The 25000-nt window shown below is 37.9% G+C and overlaps 1 protein-coding gene across 1 annotated transcript in view; it reads right to left on the bottom strand.

Annotated features, from left to right (window-relative positions):
• The window catches only part of TMEM132B (transmembrane protein 132B), a 665643-nt gene that overhangs the window by 22564 nt on the left and 618079 nt on the right, over window positions 1-25000 (bottom strand). Inside the window, exon 6 of the mRNA XM_074299390.1 lies at window positions 9696-9901. Within this exon, the coding sequence (XP_074155491.1) occupies window positions 9696-9901 (206 nt within the window). The remainder of the gene's footprint in view (window positions 1-9695; window positions 9902-25000) is intronic.

Here is a 25000-nt window from a genome sequence, read left to right as displayed (position 1 = left end):
GGTCCTCCTGAATCTAGGACCAGAGATCTATCTACTGCATCACCTAGATATTTAGATCCATCTTTTACATTAGTCTTTTACTAATACCCAATTAGTAGCATTCTTTTTATCTCAAAATTGCTTTGCAATGTACTTAATATAGTCCTTTGAATATATTTTAATAATTACTTACCTGCATAAATGGATGTATCCCCCTCTCCCCAGTAGATATAAGCTTCTTGGTATCAGCAAGAAAAGGGAAAGGGAATAAACACTTATATAGCATTTGCTATGTGCCACAAACTGTGCTTAAGCGATTTACAAATCTAATTTCAATTTGGCCCTCACAAAATCCTTAAGAGTGTGTATTAGCAGTGATCCCCATTTTATAGCTGAAGACACTGAGGCAAATAATATTTAAGTGTCTTATTCAGGGACACACAACTAATAAGTGTTTGAAGTGGAAGTTTTATCTGTTGGCCCTCAGCATTTGCCACCATAACTGGCACATAACAGGCACTCAATAAACGTACTTGCTTAATTGAAAGAAATGTCGTTTTCCCAAATAGAAAGGAAGCCCCTTGAGGGCAAGACCTGTCTCACTACTTTCTTTGCATCTTCAACACCTGGCCCAGCTTGCCCAGCCAATGAAAAGAATGAAAATATTTCTAGAATGGGATTGAATGTCTAGCTAAAGCAATGAGGTTCCCCTCAGGATCAGTTCATCTCAATGCTCAGGAGAGGGGGAGGAAGAGAGCGTCCATTTTTAGAAAGCCCAGGAAGGCAGTAATTGAGGCCAACTTGAGGTGGCCCTTTCTAAGTCAAGGTTGTTATAAATGACATTCATTTCTTCTTCAGAGCCGTGGCTCTTACACAGTTAGTAAGACACAGTGGTTCAGCTCCACATTTCCCCAGCTTCCACAAATCATTCAAACTCCATTAAATTACATGGTCCCTTTGGACCCTTAACATCTTATTAAGGCCTTTGGAGTGGGCCTAAAAATCCTTCCTTGAGGCGATGAGCTTGCTTTTGTGGAATACAAGTTTTTCTTGATGTGAAATAACACTTTCTAGTGCTTTCTTTTCTTTGCTCACCTCCAGAGGCTCTTTGACTCAGAGAGTTTCCAAATCCTATCTCCTAATAAATTGAATCCTTGTAAATCTCTGTCCCCAAAAGGCTACTAAAATACACCTTTTGTTTTTTTTCCAAGAGTAAGGAAATTCTAATTGTGGGGCCATGTCTTTTCAACTTCTTGGAGTCCTTTCTTTCTCATGGGAATGAGACCACCCTCAGTAATATGACATGTTGGAAAGGATATTCTCAATTTGGGAGGGCAAGAATTTGGAATTCAAAATTTGAAAAAAAATGTAAAAATTATACATGTAATTGAGGAAAAGTAATATGGTAAATAGAAAGCTAGGAAATGAGGGAGGGAAGGAAGGAAAGAAGAATGGGAATAAAAGGATTGATGGAGGGTAGAAGGGTGGAAAGAAAGGAGGGAGAGAGTAAGGGAGGGAGATGAGAGAGAAGGAGGGAAGAAAGGTAGGAAGGAAAGAGGGGAAAAAAGGGAGGGGAAAAAGAGTGGGAAGGAAAGAGGGAGAGAGAGAGAAGAAGGAAGGAAGGAGGGAAGGAGGGAAGGAAGGAAGGAAGGAAGGAAGGAAGGAAGGAAGGAAGGAAGGAAGGAAGGAAGGAAGGAAGGAAGGAAGGAAGGAAGGAAGGAAGGAAGGAAGGAAGGGAGAGGAGAGAGAATGGGAGGGAATAAGTATGGGAAGGAAAGAGGGAGAAAAGAAGGGAGGGGAAAAGAGTGGGAAGGAAAGAGGGAGAGAGGGAAGAAGAAAGAGAGGAAGGGAGGAAGGAAGAAAGGAAGAGTATTGGATTTGGCTGTATCATGATCTGTGTAGCTTTGAACATATAGCTGTTCTGTTTTATTATTTGTAAAATGCAAGGGTTGATTTATATGACCTTTAAGGCCCTCATAGTTTTTTAAAACTGTGATACTAAGTCACTTAATCTCTCTGCCTCAGTTTTTTAAACTGTAAAATGGGGAAAATAACAACAATAATATCCCAGGGTTATTGTAAGGACAAAAAAAAAATAATACTATTGTTAAATGCTTAGCAAATAATATGTACTTAATAAATACTTCTCCTCCCCTTTGCCTTCCCCCCCTTTGAATCTTATTCCTCTTTCCCTCTATAGGAATTAGGCTATCTTTGAGGTACATAGCTGGCTTCTCTTGCACCATTCCTAACTTCATATCCCAAGCTGGACAACAGCCTGGGTTGAGAGCTATTTGCCTTTGCTTACCAAGTTATTCACCTTCTTCTAATTCCCTCCGAACTTTGTTTGAAATGTTCCATCATCCAGTAGGGCAACATTCTTGTGGTCCCTGTCCTGCCTTTGATATCTAATAAGCCTTGATGTGCTTTGCTTCCTCCTTCATTCAATAATAGATAGACAGGAAATTGGATCTATGAATCTCTTACCACAAGGAACTCTCAGATAAGAAAAGTTCTTCTAGCAATGCAGGCCAACAAATTATAGACTTAGAAAGCAACCGAGAGGTTCAGTGACTTTCCTCGAGTCACAACAAATCTGAGTCAGAATTGGGACTTAAAGTCAATCTTCCCAGCTCCAAGATCAGCTCTTTATTCATTATGTCACTAAGTGACCAGAAGATAACCTCATTGTCAGCCCAGACAAGATGTAGGTAGAAAAAAGCTAGCCTAATTTCCTAATTTTTTTTCATTTTTAGGGAGTTTTGCATATTAATCCATAGGAGTGAATAATATAGTGATTTTAGGCAATATGTGTCATTGAATCAGCTTCCACAGCTTATTCTTCTATTGCTAAGACATAGAACCCTAGATTCAGAGCCAAAAAGAACTTTAGAGGTCAGTTAGTCTGGTCTTATTCACAAATAAGCAAATCTAAACCTGGCAAAGACCAGTGACTTGCCCAATGTCACTCTGATAGCAAGCAACTTCTGACTTAATATCTAGTGCTTTTCCAAGAATAGGAGAATAAGAAGCCTATTATTCTTCCCGGAATATAAAAGTGAGTGCTTTTTGCACAATAGAACTTCCCCATAATGCTCCATGGAGTCCATAAAGTGAAAGAACTTTAGGAATAAGACTTGTTCAAATGCAGTTCTTAAGGTACCCTAGTAATTAATACCCCTTGGGACAGGGTGGTGGAAGGGGAGATGCACAATAAATCCTCTGTATGACACCAATAACCACAGCAAGTCTTTCCTGTTCTCTCCCATCTCTTTCTGCCCTTTTGGATTTATCTGAGCACTTTCTCCCTACTGAATTATTTTATAACATCTTGCACATGCTTTATTTTTACTCTATCTACACTCTCTGTATGCTGTGAGAAGAAAATGAATGTTTCATCCTTAGCTTGTAAAACAGTACCTTGCACATATTGATGCTTAATACAAAGTCTATAGGATGGAATCTGTGAATCTTGTTTCTGGAGTTTGCCAAATAGAATTTCAAAGTTATTATTGTAAAGTTGAAAATCAATGTTCAAATACTCTCTTAAGAATGTGGCGAAATTCAGAGGCAGCATGGACTGGGAGCCAGAAACTTATCTAAGTGCCAGCTCTCCTGCTAGCTGAGGGATGTTGACCAGCCACTCCAACTCTCTAGGTCTCTGTATTTGAAGAAATATCATCTGGCAAAGCCATCAGCCTTGTTCTGTCTGGTCTGAGGGAGGGAGCACAACTAGAAATTCACTACTTCTGAAAACAGCCCATTCCACTTCTATACGCTCTCCCTGATAGAAAATTTTCCTGAAAAAGAAAGAACCCTGAGGTCCTTCCATCTGTGAAACACCATTACTCGGTGATTTGGGGACTTGCTCCTTCACAAGATGAAAGGTTGAACTAATGGCTCTCCAAGGTTCCTTCTATTTCTAGCAGTTTATAATTCACAAAATGAGAAAAAGTCCTTTAATTCCATTGAATGAGTTGAAGACTACCAGATGTCTCAAACTGGATGTCATCTGAAATGCAACATATTGAAAGCTGAACTCCAAATTCTTTCCTCTTACTAACTTCTCTATCGCTGTCGAGGGCACTAACATGCCCCCAGTCCCTTGGATTTGTGACCTGGATGTCAGTCTCAATATCTCATGCTTTGTATGTAGTCTATAACCAAGTCTACTTTTGTAGACCTCTCTCTTGGGTGCCCTCCTCTATCACTATCACAACCTGGTGCAGGCCCTATCATCTCACCTCTGGCCTATTGCAATAACCTGCTGGGTCAGGGGGTGGGGAGAGATCTGCCTTCCTCAGATATCTCCCTATTCCATCTATCCACCACTCAGCTCTCCAATCCATTGTCCAAAAGCATAGTTCCTTAAATGTCATCATATAACTCAGTAAACTCCAGCTGTTTTCTATTACTTCCAGGATCAATTATATCTTCTGCTTAGCTTTAAATAGAACTTTGCCCCTTCCTATCTTTCTATTTCTCGTCTTTTTTTATATCCTGTTCCCCTATATCATATACTTTGTGACTCAGAAATGCAGGCTTCTATGTTGTTCCTCTAATCAGAAACTCCACGTCCCAATTCTGGGCACTTTTTCTGACATCTACTATCCTTGGAATGTTGTTCCTCCTCATCTCTCGTCTCTGGCTTCCTTCAAAGCCCAGCTAAAATCTCCTTCTCTAAGAAACATGATTAAGTTCCTATTATGTGCCAATCACTGAGATAAGTGATAAAGACTAAAAAAGAAAGAGACAAAAAACAATCCCTGCCTTAAGAGAGCACACAATCTAATGGGACAGTCAACAAGGACAACAGCTTTGAATGTGTAAGTTATACATGAAGAAAAAAAACTAGGGAAATCTCAAATGAAAGGCAAGGTACCTTATACATTTATATGTTTTTTGTCAATTCTGACATAACTCTGTCTTCAGAATCTAGAGATGCTATAACTTTTACCTAACTGATTTCAGATTACTCCCCCTCATTTATTCCATATCCCTACTAAAATGGCGCATTTCATGTTTCCCACACATGACATCACATATCCCACCTCCATGCATTTGCACTAGCTATATCCTCCAAACCTGGAAGGCTGTCCTACTTTACCTCTGCCTGTTGGAATCTTGGACTTCAATGTGGATTTAGATCAAATACAATTTTTTCTCTAAAACTATTTCTCATCACTGCTCTCCCATCATGTTGGAAATGCTCCTCTCTCCCTGAGAGTATTTTCAGATAGACAGATCAATATATAGATCAATAGACAGATAGATATATCTATATCTGTCTATCTATATCTGTCTCTCAATAAATAGATATAGAATTAGATAGTTAGATAGTGAAAGATATATCTATCACTATCTATATCTATGTCTATGTCTATGTCTATTTCTCAACAGATAGATACCTAGGTAATAGCTTTGATTCCAGCAGAGTGGAAGTGCCCTAGATAGTCTGTTGTGTTTGGGTCTTTATTGCACTAACAATTTAGCACCATGCACAGGACAACAAATCATAAGCTGAGAAAGACTTCAATGGGCTTCTAGTCCAATGATCTCAACTTATGGATCATTCATCTTAGATTTAGAACTAGATAGAATCTCAAGAGACCATTCAGTCCAATCTCTTTCCTTTTTGGATGAAAATATTGAGGCTCAGAGTAAATGTCAGAGCTGGTTTTGAACTCATATCTTCTGGCTCCAAAGTCCACTATCTTTCCATGATAGCACTCAATACATACCTGGCAAATAGTAAGCACATTACAATATTATTGTTTAATTGAATTGCAATGAATACCATTATATACAGTCAATAGAAAATATTAGTTCTTTACGGCAGCCTGATTGTTCATATTCCATTCTCGGAGGACCATGACAACAGGGAGTCGATACCCATGACATGCAAATGAATTGGATTGCAGTGATGGAGAGTTGTGTAAAGTCACTAGTCTCACTCTCTCTTCCAGAGGCATCTAGATCCAGCGGCCAGATACAGATCAGCGTAACTGAAGATGGCTCTGGATGCAGTGGGAGAACTTGGCCTTTTTAAGCTAAGATTTTCAACAGGCTTGTTTAACAGAGGCAACACCCATTCAATGATGCCCAATTTTTTTTATTAAGGCTAGGAGTAAAATGAGGCGACCACCTAGTCATAAATAAATAAATATCCTTTCTTGGAAAACTCATGACTCTAAACACCACCAGGCTGAAAGATTTCCTCTGCCTGAACAGAGATGGCTTCTTTTTAGACCAGGGTGGAGTTAGAAGCAGCACACATTTCGGTAGGAAAGAGTATTTTCCCATGTTCTCTGTAATCATGCCCCATTAAAGTTCTTCCTATTTCTAGTGTGAATGTCAAGATTCCTGGGTTGTGTTAATCTAATGTAATTTTCAAAAGCTTTCCCCTTCCAGGAGGAAATGTCTCCTCTCTGCTCCAGATGAGAAGATTTCCTTAGGTGTGTATTAATATACCACTCTGTGATCTCAGAATGCTGAATAATTCAAGATTTGTTTAGCAGGGAGAGCATACCATCCCCTAATTTATGTTTTATCTTATCTTTGTTCCTTCTTCATTCTCCAACACTCCACCCCCCCTCAACTTCTGAAATTGCTTGCTGGTCACACATGCTGACATATTCTCTCTACTGCTGCTGGAGAGGGACAGCCTTGTATTTTTGTTCAGCTGCACAGGTTTTCTCTTGGCTTTAATCTACTAAACCCTGGAGAAAAAAAAATGAATGCTATGGATTTTCCCAGAGCCTAGGATGGGCAGAGACAGATTATACTATAGTATCACTGATGAAACATATTAGAGAATAAAGGATGCTATCGAAAATACACAGGGTCAAAAAAAAAAATTAAGGGTCAGTCAGGTAATGAGAGCAAAGGCTACTATCCAAGGGTCAGCCCAAGTTCCTCACTACAATGTCAGGAGAGCTGGAGGAAGTGACCCAGTATTTGTTGTGTTTTAAGAGAGCTCTTGGGGAAGTTAGTTGGTGCAGTGGATAGAGTACCAGCCCTGAAGTCAGGAGGACCTGAGTTCAAATATGGTCTCAGACACTTAAGATTTCCTAGCTGTGTGACCCTGGGCAGGTCACTTAACCCCAAATGCTTAAGCAAAGAGAGAGAGAGAGAAAGAGAGAGAGAGAGAGAGAGAGAGAGAGAGAGAGAGAGAGAGAGAGAGAGAGAGAGAGAGTTCTTGACATTACTCCAAATTACTCCAAGGGATTATGGGAAGATTAAATATTACTAGCTTGAAAGACTATGAGAACTCCCTTTCTTGAGTCACACTTTGCTTCTGATCAGTTTACTGAAAGCATATCCTTTTCATCAATATATTATATATTTCCAAATGTTCCAATCACATCTTTGTCAATGTCATAATAATTATTTTATGCACTGTTATGAATTGTCATTTATTAAATGCTTATTAACTGATTCATCCTCCAACTCTGTGTTGTTTGTTATTTGTTTTTCAGTGGTGTTTGACTCTTTGTGACCTGTTTGGAATTTTCTTGGCAGAAATAGTAGAGTGTTTTCCTATCTCCTTCTCCAGCTTATTTTACCAATGAGAAAACTGAAGCAGAGTTAAATGACTTTCCCAGGGTCACACAGCTGGTAAGTGTCTGAGGTTGGATTTAAAATCAAGCCTTCCTCGCTCCTTGTTCAGTGCTCTATCATGGCACCACCTCCCTGTTCCTTCCAATTCTGTGCTAAATAAATTTGCCTGTGCTGTCTCATTTTCTTTTTTTCTTTCTTTTTTTTTTTTTTTTTTTTTGCAACCAGAGTTAAATTGTTCAAATCATTAATTGCCTAAAATGTAAGTTCCTTGAGAGAGGGATTGTTTTATTCATTGTACTTATATCAACGGTGGCTCACACAATACTAAGAATGTAGCTATTTAACAAATACTAGTTGATCAACATATGAGTTCACTTAGCATTCATTATTCAGGTTCAAATGAAACACTCCATTATTGTGTCGTCAACCTAGTTCTTCTCAAACTGTTGGTGTGCTGATTTATAAGAAGCAAATGCAAAATTTTCAACATGAGCATTTATAATCTCAGAAATCAGCAACACTATAAATCAAGGCTTGATTTATTACTTTATCAACTGCTTAGATTTAAGAAAGTGATGGAGAAAATATTTTAAAATGAACATTAAACTTTAAAGTGTGTCATAGGCATTTTGTTTTTCTAGAGAGTTGATTGTTAAACATTTACCAGCATTACCAGCTATAAGAATAAAGGCTGATACTTTTCACAGAGAATTAAGTAAGTTTTTCAAACAATAGATTGGTTGGGATGTGAATGATTGTAAGAGTACTCATCGCAATGAAATCTCAGACATATGAAAGAATCAGAATTTCTCTAATTGATTTCAGCATTAGGTTTTTTTCATATTATTCCTCTCTCAAGAAATTTCAGTAGCTTCCCACTGTTTATAGAATAAAATATAAATCTGTAAGAATTGATAAGGATATCATTTAAGGATTTATATAATCTACCTCTAGTCTCCATTTCCAAGTCTTGTTTCCTTTTATTCCTCTTCATGACCTCTACATCCTTAGACTACCAGTTATTCCCTGAACTCATCCATCTCTAAACATTTATAAAGATCATTATTCATGCCTGAAATGAACTCCTTCCTCTTTGCCTTTGAGAATTCTCCTATTTCTTCAAGACCCAGCCCAAGGGCCATTTCTTCAGGAAATCTTCCTTAACCCTAAACTGAAGTATTTTCCCCTTCCTCAAAATTTCCCAGAGCAATTAATAGGGATCTATCTTTGTTCCCTTCCCATTTCCTGCTTTTAATGTATTATACTTCTCTGTGTAAATATTATTTCCCTTGAGATTGAATAGAAGGATTTTGAGGGTAGAAACCCTGCTATTTATTAATTTATTTTATTACTAATTTATTAATATTATTATATTTATTAAATTTTGCATTGAATCTTATCCAATGTAAATATTTAATAAATATTTGTGGAATTGAATGCACAAACTAATGAATACCATTACTTACAAACAATGGCGCTATATAATACTATTCTGTTCAGAGCACAAACCAACATGCATTGTCATGATTAGGCAAGTCACCTAATTTATTTAGATTTCAGTTTTCTACTCTGCAAAGTGGAGGACTTTAATTAGATGTACCTCTACCTTCCAATTCTAAATCTATGATCATGTAATCTTTTCTCATATGTGAGAGGAATGATAGATGTAATTATCCATCTACTTTAAACAAATAGAAAAACTGAGGTAAGGAGCTGCTCAAGGTCCCAAACTATATGATGGGCAAGATTAAGTTTTCTCCCTTCTGGGCTAAATGCTCTTTTTTGTGAAGAGCTGGATCCAAAGAGTTTTATGTTCAGAGCAAGGTAACAACAACAGTGATGATGATGATGATGAATTAGCATCTATATAGCTCTTTAAGATTTGGGAAGAACTGTATAATATCTCTATTTTATTCTCATAACAACCCTTTTGGATATAAGTGCTACCATCACCCTAATTTTATAGATCAACAAACTGAGACAGAGGTGAAGTGATTTGCCTAGGGTCACACAACTACTAAGTGTACAAGGCCAGTTTTGTATTCAGACTTCCTTAACTCCAGAAACAGTGCTCTGTCCATGGTACCATCTTAGATTTCATAACAACTCTCCCCTCCAACAGTTCTTCTTGGTCATCCCAATTCCTCCTCTCCTACCTTTTGTTGGGAGCAACAGGGATTCTCCATCCTTTGATCTGGCTCAGCTCTGTGTCTGAGATCTCAATCTGCAAAGGTAGCCTTGGGACCCAGACAGTCACTTCAAGCTGAGTAGTGAAATGTTGGTATGTGAAGTTCACAATGGTGTCCACTTTACTCTTCATCTCCTTTCCATTCACAAAGATGGAGTCACAGCTATCAGAGACCTGTGGGGGGAGGAAAAATCTTAAGATGCATTATGGGTGGCGTAACAAAGCAGAACAGGGATGGGGGAGGCGGGTAGTTGTTCAGGTTCATGCCAGAGAGCCAACCCTCATTTATTAGCCTCCAAGACAACACTAATAATATGAACTGTACACACAGTAATTTGTGTGTTCTAATTAGTAGCAAACAGTGATAAATGGACCCAAGGGAAACAATTCTGCGTTGCTCAATCCAGATGAGGAAAACTACAAAAATAATTAAACAGAGTTATAAAATCACTTCTGGGTTTCTAGACCCCTTTTTCTCTCCCTCTCCAACTTCTTTCTACCATCAAATGTCAGATGTATTCAACCTCACATGAATCAAACTTCAGGTACATCAATTTCTTTGCCTATGACAATTTTTTTAAAAATGCATAAAAGATGGCCATATGTTACAAACAAATTACTTTGTTCTCAGCCACAAACAGGATGGAGGGGGGAGAATGGAAATAGGGGGACAGACCCAGGAACTGTGGAAGTTTGTGATAAATTAGAATCTTTGGAAATAAAGTATTTAGGAGATAAATACCAAGCTTGAGCATAATTATTTTCAGACATTTAAACTGCAATCTAAAAAGCACACAAGTGAGGAAATAACTCTTCTGTTAGGGCCACCAGCTTTAGCTTCAGGAAACAGTGTGGAAAGAATGGGGGGATTTGAAACCAAAGGAAATGGATTTGAATTCTTCGTCTGCCAATCCCAGGACGATATCTGTGTGATGTCAGATGAATCATTTTATTTGGGGGGGGGGGTATTTCCCTTTAGCCCTTTAGCTCTAATTCCATGAGACTATGATTTTTGCTAAAGGGTGTCCCCAAGACAGCAAATAGAATGGTGAATGGGCCCTAATCCAGCCTATAGGTCTCCATTTCCCCCATGATAATAACATAGAATACATTGTTAAAGGCTTTACTAAAATCTAAGTAAATTTTATGTATCATATTGCTTTGAATTATCAGTGATTTCTATCACAAAAGGCCAGCATGACTCATTCTGAAGGAAGACCCCAAGCCAGCCCTTGATGAGTCTCCCAGATGTCCCTTTGAACATCCTCACTGATTTCTCCAGCCAGAAGCTATCATCATCCTCTGAATTCTTCTAGCAATTTATTATTAATACTCTCTCAAGCTTTCTTACTCTTTTTTGTAGTTTTTTAGAATTGAAAATTTTTCATTTAAAATAACGGTTCACATTGACAATAGTGTCTTAACATTTGCCAAAAATTTTACATTTGGATCTCATTTGGATCTCACAACAACCCTGGAAGGTAGGTGCTATTATTACCTCCATTTGGCACATGAAAAAACTGAGGCTATGTGATAATATGACATCATCACTATCATCAATTATCATCAACATTTACATAGCACAAAAGTTTTCAAAGCACTTTATAGACATCTTATTTGATCCTTACCACAACCCTGTGAGGTGATTGCTATTATTATTCCCATTTTGCACATGAAAAACCTGAGGCTAAGAGGAATTATGAGACATACCATCATCATCACCATTACTACCATCACCACCACCACCAATACTACTACTACTATCACCACTACTACTACTCTTACTATTAGTACCACCACCACCACCAATATTATTACTGCAACTACTACTATTTTACTACTACCACCACTAGCATTACTACCACTACCACTACCACTACTTCTATTACTATTACTACTACTGCTACAATTACTATTACTATTATCACTATCATCACTACTACTATCACCACCACCACCGCCACTAGTACTAGTACTACTACTCTTACTACTACTATTAATAATTTTATTATTGTTATAACATCTAGAATTTATAGAGAGCTTTTTCTTTTTTACAAATGGCTTTACATATCTTATTTCATTAAATCTTCACAATAACCTATTACTAGGAGGTAATAGCTATTATCCTCCTTTTATACCTGAGGAAACTCAGCTAAAAAAAAATTAAATGACTTTTCAAGAGGTCATATAAATAAGGAAGAGTCTGAGGCTGGATTTAAAATCAGGCCTTCCTATTCCCACCTCCAGAACTATAAGAATTTCTTTTATAGCACTGCTAACAGGTGTTCCTAGCAGAGTGTACAAGCATATAGTTGGTACTTAATAAATGCTTATTGGTTGATACCTTTCAAATCCCTAATGAGAAACCTGGGCAGCTAGGTGGAGCAGTGGATAAGTTTGGCAAATCTTCTGAGTTCAAATACATCCTCAGACACTTTATTAGCTATGGGACACTGGAGGAGTCACTTCACTCTGTTCACCTTGGTTTCCTCATCTGTAAAACAGCAAACTATTCTAGTATCTCTTCCAGAAAATCCACAATGGAGTCATGACTCATATACAGCTGAAATGATTCATCAACAATAACAGGGTTACTACCACTTTCTAAAGCAACTCATTCCATTTTGAGACCACTCCAATGGCTAGAAAGTTTCCTTGTATTAAATAAAAACCATGTACATATTTTATTTCTGCACACACCTCAGCTCCCTGATTAGACACAAAATTCACGCTGTATGAAGGCAGGGAATACATTTATCTTGTGTCTTTGGTACCTGAAGTATATGGCTTTGGACACAGACGAAACTCCACAAACACACATTGGAATTAAATTTGTGTCATGTTTAGCTGGGAAATGAATTATAGAATATCCTCTTTAATGGATTTATCAATTTTCCTTTGCCCAGGGGAACATTTAAATGAGTTAGCTGCGTTCCCAGAGCTATACCCACTGAGTATAGGAGAAGTGCCAGAAATATACTGGTAAAGCAGAGAAAATTAGAAATGGAATCAAACATTGACAAAACATAAAAACATAACCCAAGGATAGATATTTGAGCACTATATATTTACAAAGAAATAAATACAAATTTTTACATGAATATCAGTGGGACAGAGGACATCTCTAAAAACAACAACAAAACAAATTTTCTTTAACTCCAAAAAATAGAAGTTTCTTAAGGGACTCATTTTGACCATGGAAGTTCCAAAAGATGGGCCATCCCTAGCAGGTCTCCCTACTTAAGATTTCAGATAACTTCTCTCCTCTACCCATGAGAGGAGAATACAAGCAAAATTCATGTCCCTCCTGGTCTATCCTGGGTCCTCTACTCTCACTGTGTATAAAAAGAACAGGATAATCAATAGTAAAACCATCTGTAGTAGTAGTAAGACAACTCAACACAGACAAAATTGACTCATCTCACTTCTTTCCTCAAATTCCAAAAATTTTCCCCAATATCCCTTTTTCTGCTAATGACATCACTGGTTATCCAGGTCTCTGGAGTCATCTTTGAATACTCACCCCAAAGAATAGAGGAACCTGGATGTCAGTCAATGACTGTTTATTAAGTATCTACTATATGCCTGGTATTGTGCTAAACTCAGATACAAAGAATGGCAAGTGGTAGTACCTGTTCTCAAGGAGCTTATAGTCTAATGAGGAAGACAGAATGCAGTTTATTCAGGTAAACAAGATAAATTGAAAATAATCACTAGAGGGGTGGTGCTAGAATTAAGGAAGACATGCTAAGCTAATTTTAGGTGTCAAAAAGTACAAAAACAAAACCAACCTCTTTCTCTCTTTTCAGTTAAATAATCTCTAAGGTCCTTTCTAATTATAATATGCATCATTTTGTGAAATAGGTATAGTTAGCTTGAAAAAGAAAATATTTAAGGGCTATGTGTTAGTTACCTTCAAGTATATGAAGAGATAAATCATATAACAATAACAACAATAGGTAGGATTTAAATAATATCTTCCATGTACCAGATTCTGTTCAGAAGTTTTTATAGATATTATTTCATTTGTTCCTCACAACAACTCTGAGGTAGGTATTATTATGATGTCCATTTTACAATTGGTGAGACTGAAGCAAATAGAGATTTAAGTGACTTGCCCAAGATCATGTAGTATCTGGGAATGGTTTTTAATTCAATTCTTCCTAATTCTAAACTCAAGACTCTATGCATCCTGCCACCAAGCTGCTTCTAAAAAGGATTAACAGAATTGGGAACAATAGGTTGAAGATTAAAAGAGAAAGATTTAGGTGTGAAATTTTTCTAATAATTACAAGTCTTGTAATTGCATATCCCACTGCCTGTGGGAATAAGGTGGGAATGAGTGGGAAACAAAGTCTAGATGACCATTAGGGAATGCCATAGAGAAGCTCTTTGTTCAGGTAAAGGAGAGACTAGATGGTCTTCAATGAGCCTTCCAACACTAAGATTCTGTGATTCTATGAAATGGGTTTGTTCAACCTGGGGAAGAGAAGATTCAGAAGAAGAGGATTTAAGACATGAGACTTGTCTTCCAGTATCAGAATGCCTGTCTTATGAAAAGATTATCTTTTTTCTTCTTGACCTCAATAACCAAATACAGGGAGCAATGAGAGAAAATTTCAGAGGTAAATTGAGGCATGAAAAAGGGAAAGTTTCCTAACAAATGAGAGTCATTCAAAACAAAGCTGTCCAAGGCAGCCCATTAAATTGTATGACTCTCTGACCATACAAATTCTAAGCAGGAGCTGCCCTTACAGATTATGATCAGCCAGTGGAAATTAACCATGATTTCCCAGGGGAAAATGTACCGGTATTAACAGGCACACATGAAGGCAAAAAATAATATCGTCCTCCCAACCAGCTTTCATATCAGCAGTTCACCAGGGATGGAAGGAAAGACAAAGAAAAAAATAATTAACGGGAAGCTTGAAGCCGACCCTGAATCCTTCGTGCCACCAATAGCACAAATGAGGAGGAATATTTTAAAAACCTTTGTCATCCCCACTTCACAATGTATCATAGAATGTCTTTAGGAATCTTGGGGTACATTAATCAAGGCCTTTCATTAATAGCAAGAACAGCTGAAATGATATATTACAACAGGCCTATCTCTGGAATCCACAGAAACCAATCTAGGCAGCCTGAGGCAGAATGGTAAAGACAGAGAGTTTTTCTTCAAAGGTTTTCCCTTCTCTCTGCTTCCAAGAAGTAGAAGAGAAGAGAGAGAACATTTTAAGCAGAGCAGGCAGCCTGTGAAAAAGAAGGACCGTCATGAATAGGGAACAGAGAAGAGAAAAACCAAATTCTTCCTTCAGCTGAGCAGGTCACAGGATCATTGATTTGATTTCCAATTGGAAGGGATATCAGGGGATAGCTAGTCCATCCCTACCTTTTACATAGATAAGGAAATTGAGATTTGGAGAGGTTAAGTGACTTATCCCAAAATCATACCAGCTGGAAGTATCTCTGGGAGAATCAGAATTCAGGTTCTCCACCTCCAGAAGCAGTGTTTTTTTCACCATTCTATGTGTCATCGTGTGAAAGAATATGGTGTTTAAGGTTTCATACCAGGTTGCCCTATTCTTCAATTTTGCTTACTTGTGTTTCTTTGTTATAAAGGTAGGTGGGGAGGGGAATGTCAAGTTGATTTCACCTACTATAAAACTCATCATGATATACACCACTACTAGGCAATTCTATTCAACTCTATATTCTATCTTATTTCCTATAGTTTTTGCCCCAAATCAAGGCTAAAAGTGATAAATAAATTATACTCCTTTGTCTGAAAGGTTATAGTGTGGGAAGAAGACATAATTATTTTCTCAGTTCTCAGAAGTATTCAATGTCATCACCCATTCCATCCACAAAGATGCTAAATGACAGGGCAGCTAGGTGGTGCAATGGATAGAGCACCAGCCCTGAAGTCAGGAGGATCTGAGTTCAAATATGACCTCAGACACTTAACATTTAGTAGCTGTGTGATCCTGATCAAGTCACTTAACACTAATTGCCTCAGGGGAAAAAAAGATGTCAAATGACTTGTGCTGGGTCACACTGCCAGGACCTGAAGCCACATCTACCTAGCTCTGGGATCAGTTCTTTAGATACTTCCTTATAGTACCATTAGTTGGAAATATACTCAATGCAAATACCTCTTCTTCCAAGTATCCTTCCCCAAAATGTCTTTCTTTCCACATCTGTCACAGCATATTCTTTATCTTTCTCTTGTGTTCTTAATCATGTACTATTTTCTATTACATTTATTGCAAATGCAGCATATCCCATATATTCACAAGGGGAAAGATCATGTTTTGTCTAAATTTTGCTAGCAGCACACAGTAGGAACTTCTTAAAACACTTGTATGTAGTTTGTTACAACTGTGAGACTATGTGACCTCTATTAAAGCCCTTTGCTCATAGGTAATCATAATGTGAAGATGACATTGGGGTTCCAATGCCAGGGAAAGCAAGCTTTGAAAGGTCTTTTCAACCTGCAAAGTTTCCAAATAAATGTTCAGAAATATACTACAAAATGAGTGCTCTTTCTAATGTCCCAAATGACCTTTTTAAGCCCAGATTCTCTGACTCTTCTTCCGGGGTGTGTTCTCTCTGTCTCTTTCTTGTTTTCTTTCTTTCTGTCTTTCTCTCTATGTCTCTGTCCCTCTGACTCTATCTCTTTCTCCCTCCTTCTCTTTGTCTCTCTGTCTCTGACACTGTCTCTCTGTCGTTGTCTGTCTCTATGTCTCTCCCTCTCTTCTCTCTCTCTCTCCCTTCTTCCCTCTCTCTTTCTCTTTCCCCTTCTTCCTTCTCTCTCTCTTTCTCTCTCTCTCCCTCACACACACACACATAAATGTGTGTATGTATGTATGTGTGTGTGTGTGTGTGTATATATATATATATTTCATTTCCCCATGCATATCAATGTAAGGGATTGGTTTTAACATTGCCGAGTAGCAGAGGAGTGGTAATCAGGACAGGGAGAGAAAGTCAGCATTCCAGGGAAATCAGGGATGCTTGAAATACTAAACTTCCAGACCAATGCTTTAGGACAAAAGTAAACCCAATCTTCTCCTACATAATCCTCTCATCGGGGCTCTCCTCTGCACCAGGTTTCCACTAGCTATCTTCAGACTTTCCTATGGAATTTTTCCAAATGTTATGGGATCATTTTGACTGCCCTTTACACAAAGTAAACCAGAAGGCGGCAGCTGATCAGGCTCTATGCCATCCTAGTATTTGTTCAATGGCTGACACGCTCAGTAATCTCAGACCTTTACTTGGAGAGCAAGAGGCAAGATTAAGGGTGAAACCTGGCCCTGGGCTTCTCCAAGTGCCCTATAATGCAAGTAGAGTTAGAGTTTCAGCTCTGCCTTGGCAGAAAAGAGAGATTTGATGGAGATCAGGTAAAGTTCAGGATGTGCTGTAGGCAATGGAAAAAAAAAAGCTTTCAGATGATTTTCCCTTCACCTTTTTTATTGATATGAATACTCAGACCCCAGATCAAGAGGCCACAGGGAGCAGCCCCAAAGTCCTTCTTGCTTCTAAGGAGCAGGAGCCCCTCAAGAGCCTCTATTCCTATTTAATTGCAGCTCCAGTGTAAGCCCACATGGCTAAAGTCTGGCTAAAGGTCTCAAGAGACTGCTGGAGACACCCCTTCATTAGCCCCATACTCTGACTTTCTAAACTTCCTGTTTAACTAGAAGACTTAAAAAGATCATTCTATCAAGGTGCGTGTTCCCTCCCTCAATACAAATCACAACCCCAACAAACTTTAATAGATCATTTCAGAAGTTGTTGAGATCAAGATAAAAAAAGTTCACCATCTTTCTTTTTGAAGGAATATATCCATATTTAGTTGGGCTGATTTTAAGAAGACATTCATATTCTACATCTTGGAGCTATACGTGGGCCAATCCTGAACTCGCCTTCCTCTCCTTTCCTAATCCTTGAATAGAAAATTCTCCCTGAAGAGAATTCCAATAGAATGGAAGCTCAGGGATTGAATTCAGATCTTTTTCTGGCTTGTATCTGAGTATGTCCTCTGACACATACTGGTTGTATGGCGCTTGGCAAGTCACTTTACTCAACCTTTCAAGATCAAAGTCAATTCTTTAAGATTAAATTGTGAAGATAATGTGGATTACATTGGAAGAAGGAATTACTTCATCTGAGAGTTTTTTAATACTAGGGAAATAACAGTCCAGTGGTGATCCCTATCCCTATCCCAATAGCCTCAGTCATGATATGTACATAACAAATACAAGTTAAATTGTTTCTCAGTTGATAGGTCCTACCAGAAGTTCTACTTTATTAGTTGGAATCTCCAAGAACACAAGCTTACTTCACTGTCCCTTATTGATAAAAGCTTTCCTAGCTTCAGTTTCTTTCTCTGCAAAATGAAGAGATCTTAACCTTTTATGTTCCATGAGCCTTTTTGGCTGTCAATCTGATGAAATCTTTATACCAGTTTTCAGAATAATATTTTAAATGCACAAAATAAAGCGCATAGGTTCACCAAAAAAAACAATAATTAGGAAAATATTAACAAACAAACAAAAAAGACCAGTTCATGGAATCCAAGTTAAGGACTCCTGGATTAATTAATGGTCTGTACAGGCCCTTCTAGCCCTAAATGTATATGTCTATGAGACATCAGAATTGAACATTGCTGGAGTATAAGTGGGATATTGGATTCAAGTTTATTATCAGTAGCTAGAATATGGATTTAGAATAAAGGAATTCAAAAGACTTTTCATTCTAAAAGAATTATTTTGGACACCTTAGTGCTACTACTAACTATCCAACTCCAGCCCCTCAAATGTATTTAATCACTCCCAATCAATTGCAGAATGAAGCTTGTCTCAGATGCAAGGCCCTCATTATTCTGTGGTTGATCTCACTTGGTAAACTTATCTTCTATCCTTACTTCAATTTACTAAGGGGATTCTGAATAAAAATGGGGTTCCTCAAACTCGGTGCATGCATTCCACTCACTGGTCTTGGTTCCTACCACCACCTTGCTGTGTAATCTCTGACTGACTAGGATTTAGATTGCTTTCTCCATACAATCCAAGGAAAACACTACTTCCTCTGGGTTCCTATAGGTTTATTGTCCTTTCTATACTGATCACCTCCCACCAACCACACACCTTCACATGATCTCAGAATTTCCTTTTTTTTTTTTTTTTCCTGAGGCAATTGGGGTTAAGTGACTTGCCCAGAGTCGCACAACTAGGAAGTGTTAAGTGTCTGAGGCCAGATTTGAACCTAGATCCTTCTGACCTCAGGGCTGGTGCTCTATCCACTAAACCACCTAGCTACCCCACATGATTTCAGAATTTCCAAGTTAAAAAGAACCTCAGAAACTAGCAAATCTAACTCATACCTGAACATGGATCATCTTTGCAACATCTTTCTAAAATGGTCAATAAACCTAGACTTCAGGCTTCCAGTGAGAGGGAACAGAAGAAAAAACACTAACTGTGTAAAAATCCTGTCTCAAATGCTTACTACTATGTGACTTTGGGGCAATCCACAAGCATTTATAAAGCAATCCAGAGCTAGTCTAGAGAAGGAAATGGCAAAACCACTCCTATATCTTTGCCAAGAAAGCCCCAAATGAAGTCATGAAGAATCAGATATGACTGAAAGAGCTCAATGACAAAAGAGAATAAAATATAAAAAGATGGGAATGGTAAGAAGGGAGCAAATAGTGAAAGGCTTTAAATATCAAACAGAATTGTATGTGTGAAGCTGGAGGCGATAGGGAAATCACTGAGGCCTCCCCTATAAAAAGAGGGGAGCTGGAATGGGCAGTCTCCAAGGCCCCTTTGAGCCTAATCTAGTTCCATGATCTCATGACACATAAGATCATGCCCATCTCTGAAATCTAAGATCCTCCAAATTCATTGGTATTCAGAGTCAGAATCACAGAATGTCAGAATCAGAAGGGGCTCAGCGGCCATCCAGTCCTTCAATCAGACAGAATTAACCACTTTGATATTTACATTAAATATAATTGAGTTGTAATTAACCTTTCATGACTTCAGAACAGGTGGTTAGTTCCAATTTCCACAAATAAGCCCTTTTTAAAAGTCACTAAGAATATATTTTGAGCAACATGACATCAATATATGTATGCCCTCAGAATGGAAAAATCAGTTACTCAATCAACCTTCCATATATTCAGTACACGTCAGGTGGGAGGAGAAAATTTCCAACCAGCCATCCATACAATGGCTACTTGGAGGTACAGTGGGATCTCCCTCAATCAGCCTTCCTGATAATACATATCAGATGGGAGGATCAGGGAGAAACTTCCCAACATCCAAAATACAATGGCTACTTGGGGACACTGTGGGAACCTCCTACTAAAAGTATTCCAATGAAAGCTAGATGCCCAGTTTTCAGGGGTGCTGTAGAGAGGATTGCGGATAAGCTCTGAATTAGTCTAGTTGGCCTCTAAGGTTCTTCCCAATTCTTATATTTTGTGAGTCCATGGTTATTTAATATGGGATTAACCCTATATTATTAGTGAGCCTAAAAATGCCATGTAAGCACCATCTTTTGTGGGGGAAGATACTATTTTATGGCCAAATTAACACATCGTCAGCCACATTAGAGTTAGGGCTAGGGACTAGGTCTGTGATTTCATTAGTAGAGGGAATTTCTGGGGGGAGAGGGAATTTTTTCTCCCAAAGTAGGCCAACACCTTTTCTGCAATTTAATAACCAAAGACATTAAGAGATCTGCATTTGACCGGGATCACACAGCTAGCAAATGTCCAAGGCAGAACTGGAGTTAAATCCAAGTTTTCCTAGATTGGAGGATATCTCTATTCACTAAGCCATAAGATTCACATATTCACATGAGCCTTTCATTCAATTATATTACTCAGAAATAATAAGAGCAATGAGGAACCCTTAGAAAGAGAGGGATCTCAGGCTTGCTTACCAAATAAAGGGCGACAAGTAAGTCTCTTAAAACGTCTTTTGATTTGTACTGTTCTTCCAGAATTTGAATGGTAACACTCATGCTGTTTTTCCATAATGAAGTGCTTGATACTTGTTCCTGTCTCAGAAACGCCTCCTTAGATCTATCTTCTTCATTATATACTATATAAGATCAAGCCCAGAGGGCATTTCTTTGAGATGATGACATCTCTCAGCCAATCAGAAGGCTTGTCTGTATTTTGGCATCATGCAGGAGTTTCTTTATCATAGTTCTGCCTCTTGATTCCTGAGGATATGATAGTGTTTTTCCTGAGGGGAGACCTGGGAGCACTCTGTCCTTGGAGTAGTACTCCATCTCCTGCCTTCCATTTCCAGTTATAATTTGATCAACCTGCCCTACTCATGACCCCAATAATTATGAATCCAGGATCTAGAATGATATTAAACTGAATTACTGACCCTGAACCAGCACTAAATGGTACATACTAATAAAAGGGCTACAGACTACTGGTCAACATCAGCTTTGAATAACCTATTACTAAACCTTTCTTTACTTTACAACCTTAATTAAGCACTGACTACCTGCTCTATCTAAGTGGTCATTAAAAAAAAAAAAAACAGAATTTGTCATAGGATTACAGATGAAGACGTGGAAAGCACCTCTGAAGTCATCTAGCCCAATTCTCTCATTTTACAGATGAAAAAAAAAAAAAAAAAAAAGAAAAAAACTAATCCTAGGGAGGTTAAGAGTCTTGTCAGGGTCAAATAGGTAGTAAGCATCTGAGGGATGATTTGAATGTAGAGCCACTGATTTCAGATTCCTGATTCTTCAGATTTCTGATTCCTAAAAAATACAAAGAGCACTGATTTGGACTCAGGTAATCTAGTTCCAAGTTTAGATTCCATTTTTTACTACTTGTGTAACACTGGGCAAGTCACTGCTCTCTCAGTTTTCCCATCTCTAAAGTGAGGGATGGATGGACTTTGATGACCTCTGAATTCCCTTCTAGCTGCAAAACCAAAATGTCAAAAAGATGATCTATAACACTCCCCAGTTTTGTCTTAACCAGATTAAAATATAATTGGAAAATATTTAACAAGGTAAATAAAAATACAGTAGAACATAGATGGTATTAATAGGTGCTTTTCTAAGTCAATATGTGGACCCGTGTATAATTTAGTAGCCTCTTTTTCTGAGTTTGACAATGCTTCTCTTAAAGTCTATTTAGCTGCTTTCAATACTTTTTAATTAGAACTAAGCATTGATTGGGTTGTCAATTGATTGTACAGGTAAATATTCCACAAGCTGTCATTTAATTTAATTCACTAAATGGTTTGGTTTTTAAAAAGACATTTGTATTCTCTGGCTATAAGAAATTAGAGGCTTATAAATGCACAAAGAATCAATTGATTCACATCAACAAACATTTAGTAAGCTCCTACAATCTGTTGAACACTGTTCAAGGTGCTGGAGAGACATCAAAAGTCAAACAATGCCTGTTCTCAAAGTTCTATATGTATGTTAGCTATTTTAATTATTATTACTGCTGTTTTTATGTTGTTCAGGCATATTCTATTTTTTGTGAGCCCATTCGGGATTTTCTTGACAAAGATACTGGAGTGGCTTGCCAATTTTTTTTTCCAACTCATTTTACAGATGAGAGAACTGAGGCAAACAGGGTTGAATCACTTGCCCATAGATTTAAATATCTGAGATCATATTTGAACTCAGGACTTCCTGACTCTAGATCCAGTATTCTATTTATTTTTAATTTATTTTTACTTGTTTTTGGTTGTATAAGTATATATAACTATGATTGGGTGTATGTGTATGATTTTTGGTTGTGTATGATTGTGTATTTGTATGTATATGACTAGCCCCACTTAGAATTTTCTTGATAGACATATTGAAGTTTTTTTTACATGTTCTTCTCATTTTATAGATGTGAAAACTGAGGCAAACAGGGTTACGTGACTTGTCCAGGGTTATATGTATCAGAGACCATATTTGAACTCAGGTCTTCCTGACTCCAGGTTCAGTATTCTATAAATTTTTTAATTTTTTTCACTTGTTTTTTGGTTGCAGATGATTATTAATGACCCCATTTGAAGTCTTCTTGGTAGACATATTGGGGTCATTTGCCATTTTCTTCTCATTTTACAAATATGGAAACTGAGGCAAACAGTGTTAAAGGATTTGCCCACTGTCACACAGGAACTATTTGAAATCAGATTTGAATTCAGACCTTCCTGAATCCAGTGCCAGTGCTCTATTTATTATAATACATTATCTGTCAAAAATTATTATATAGGAATATATAAAATAGTGACAAGATTTTTTGGAGGACAGTATTGTCATTTGACAGAGATAGGAAGGGCTTTTCACATAGGTGAAAAGGATGGTTTTTACATAGCATTTTTTTTTGTTTTGTTTTACAAAACTCTTCAAGCTTTCAAAGGTGGCATTTGAGATGATCCTTAAAATAAAATACAGAATATGAGAGGTAGAGGGGAGAAAGCACAGTCTAGGTATAGGACACAGCAAAAAGTGAACAGATGGAGCGCCACAGATGAAGAATAGTAGAGAGGTCAGTTTCTCTGGTGCATGAAGGGGAGAAATGTCTAAAAAATAAGGAAAGGTCAATAGGGACTTGTGTGAAGGGTCTGAAACATCAGAGAAAAAAAAATGGTTTCTGCCAATAAGTCCAGAGAGGAAATCCTCTGAAGAGGATTTTGTCCTTGTGTTCAGAGGAGTTGGGAAATGATGGTAAAACAGCAAAGTAAACCACTTAATGAGAAGACACTTAATTTGTCCTGCTTTTGCTTCTTCTGTCTCCATCCATCTCCCTGAGAACATTCTCCCACCTAAAAAAGAACCCTGTAACAGTCATTTCGAAATCAGACACTTTCTGGGCAAGTACGAATCTTGGCATTACTTTAACCTTTGCGATATTCTGTAAAGCAGCCCGCTTCTCCCATCCTCTCCCAGGCTGTTGTGATTTTTAAAAGGGAGGAGAGAAATGACCATCCAAGCAAATTACAGCCCGCCGTAAAGGTCACACTCACACAGCGTGTAGCTGTCTCTTCGAGCATGTTGGAGGGATTTAAAACCTCATTATTGTGTCTGGGATTGTAAAGAGAACAATCGGAACAGGATTTTAACGAGAGCAGCAAGTCGAATGGATGACCATTTCCTAGTTATCTTAAAAAACTGATGCTGGGGATGCTTTCTTGGTGCCAAACCCAACTGCTTTCCCTTTGGTGGAGATCAGAGCTGAGCATGGCCAGCTTCTTTGGAAAACACCTGGCCTTTTCCAGGGGAATTCCATTTGGGTAATTGATAAGAGAGGTCCAACAGGTACATTGCTCTGGGCCAGAACAGGCCCTGGAGAAGAAGGTCCATAGCATCATAAAGCTGGGACTAAAAGGGGTCTCAAAGGCCACTGTGTCCAACCCTATCATTTTACAGAAGTGGAAGTGAAGCCCTCCTGGATATTAAGTACTTAGTCTAAGGTCACTCACATAGAAAGAGACAGAGTCAAAATTCACTCATTTGACTCAAACTCGCCTCACCAGACCAATCTTTAAGCTGCGCATGATATTGTATGTTTTTTGAGAATACGGACTTGTCTTTTACCTTTCTTTGTACCCCTAGGGATTAGCCTGGCACATAGTAGGAGCTAATATATGCTTGTTGACTAATTGTGCTATATACATTGACAAAAAAAATTAATGAAATATATTAATAATGAGAAATTGAAATATAGATCATTGAAATTCAAATTTTTTTTCTGCTCTCTGATTCATCTCTTTTATTAGGAGGCAGTGTGGTTCAACATAGAATATTGGATTTTGAATAAAAGGATTTGGATTTGAATTCTGGCCTTTCCAGTTCATATGTGTGTGATTTCTGGCAATCAATCCCTGAGAATATAGATAAAAATCAGATAGTCCCTGTCCTCAGGGAGCTTCTATTCTATACATAAGTCATTTCATCTCTCTGGGCTGCAATTTCCTCATCTGTGAAATGAACAAGTGGAAGCAAATGATTTTCAGGCTTCCTTTGAGATCTATGATATATTTTTTTTTTGTTTTTTTCTCTTTGCTACTATAATCTGTGACCCAGGGCCTCTGAGAGATTAGAGTTCACATGTAGAAGTTATCAAAAAAAAAAAAAAAAAAAAAAAAAAAGGTAATCCCATGATCTCCACCCATCCTCAGGTTATCTCCAAAATAAAGCTTAAGGGTGGTTCATGTCTAGGTTTCTCAAAATGTGTTTCCCCAACTCCTACACAGGTACTCAATGTACAATATGGGTGAC

This window comes from Sminthopsis crassicaudata, chromosome 1, assembly GCF_048593235.1.
Source record: "Sminthopsis crassicaudata isolate SCR6 chromosome 1, ASM4859323v1, whole genome shotgun sequence".
Lineage (NCBI taxonomy): Eukaryota > Metazoa > Chordata > Mammalia > Dasyuromorphia > Dasyuridae > Sminthopsis > Sminthopsis crassicaudata.
The sequence above is the reverse complement of the archived record's forward strand: the minus strand, read 5'-3'. Positions and strand labels throughout refer to the sequence as shown.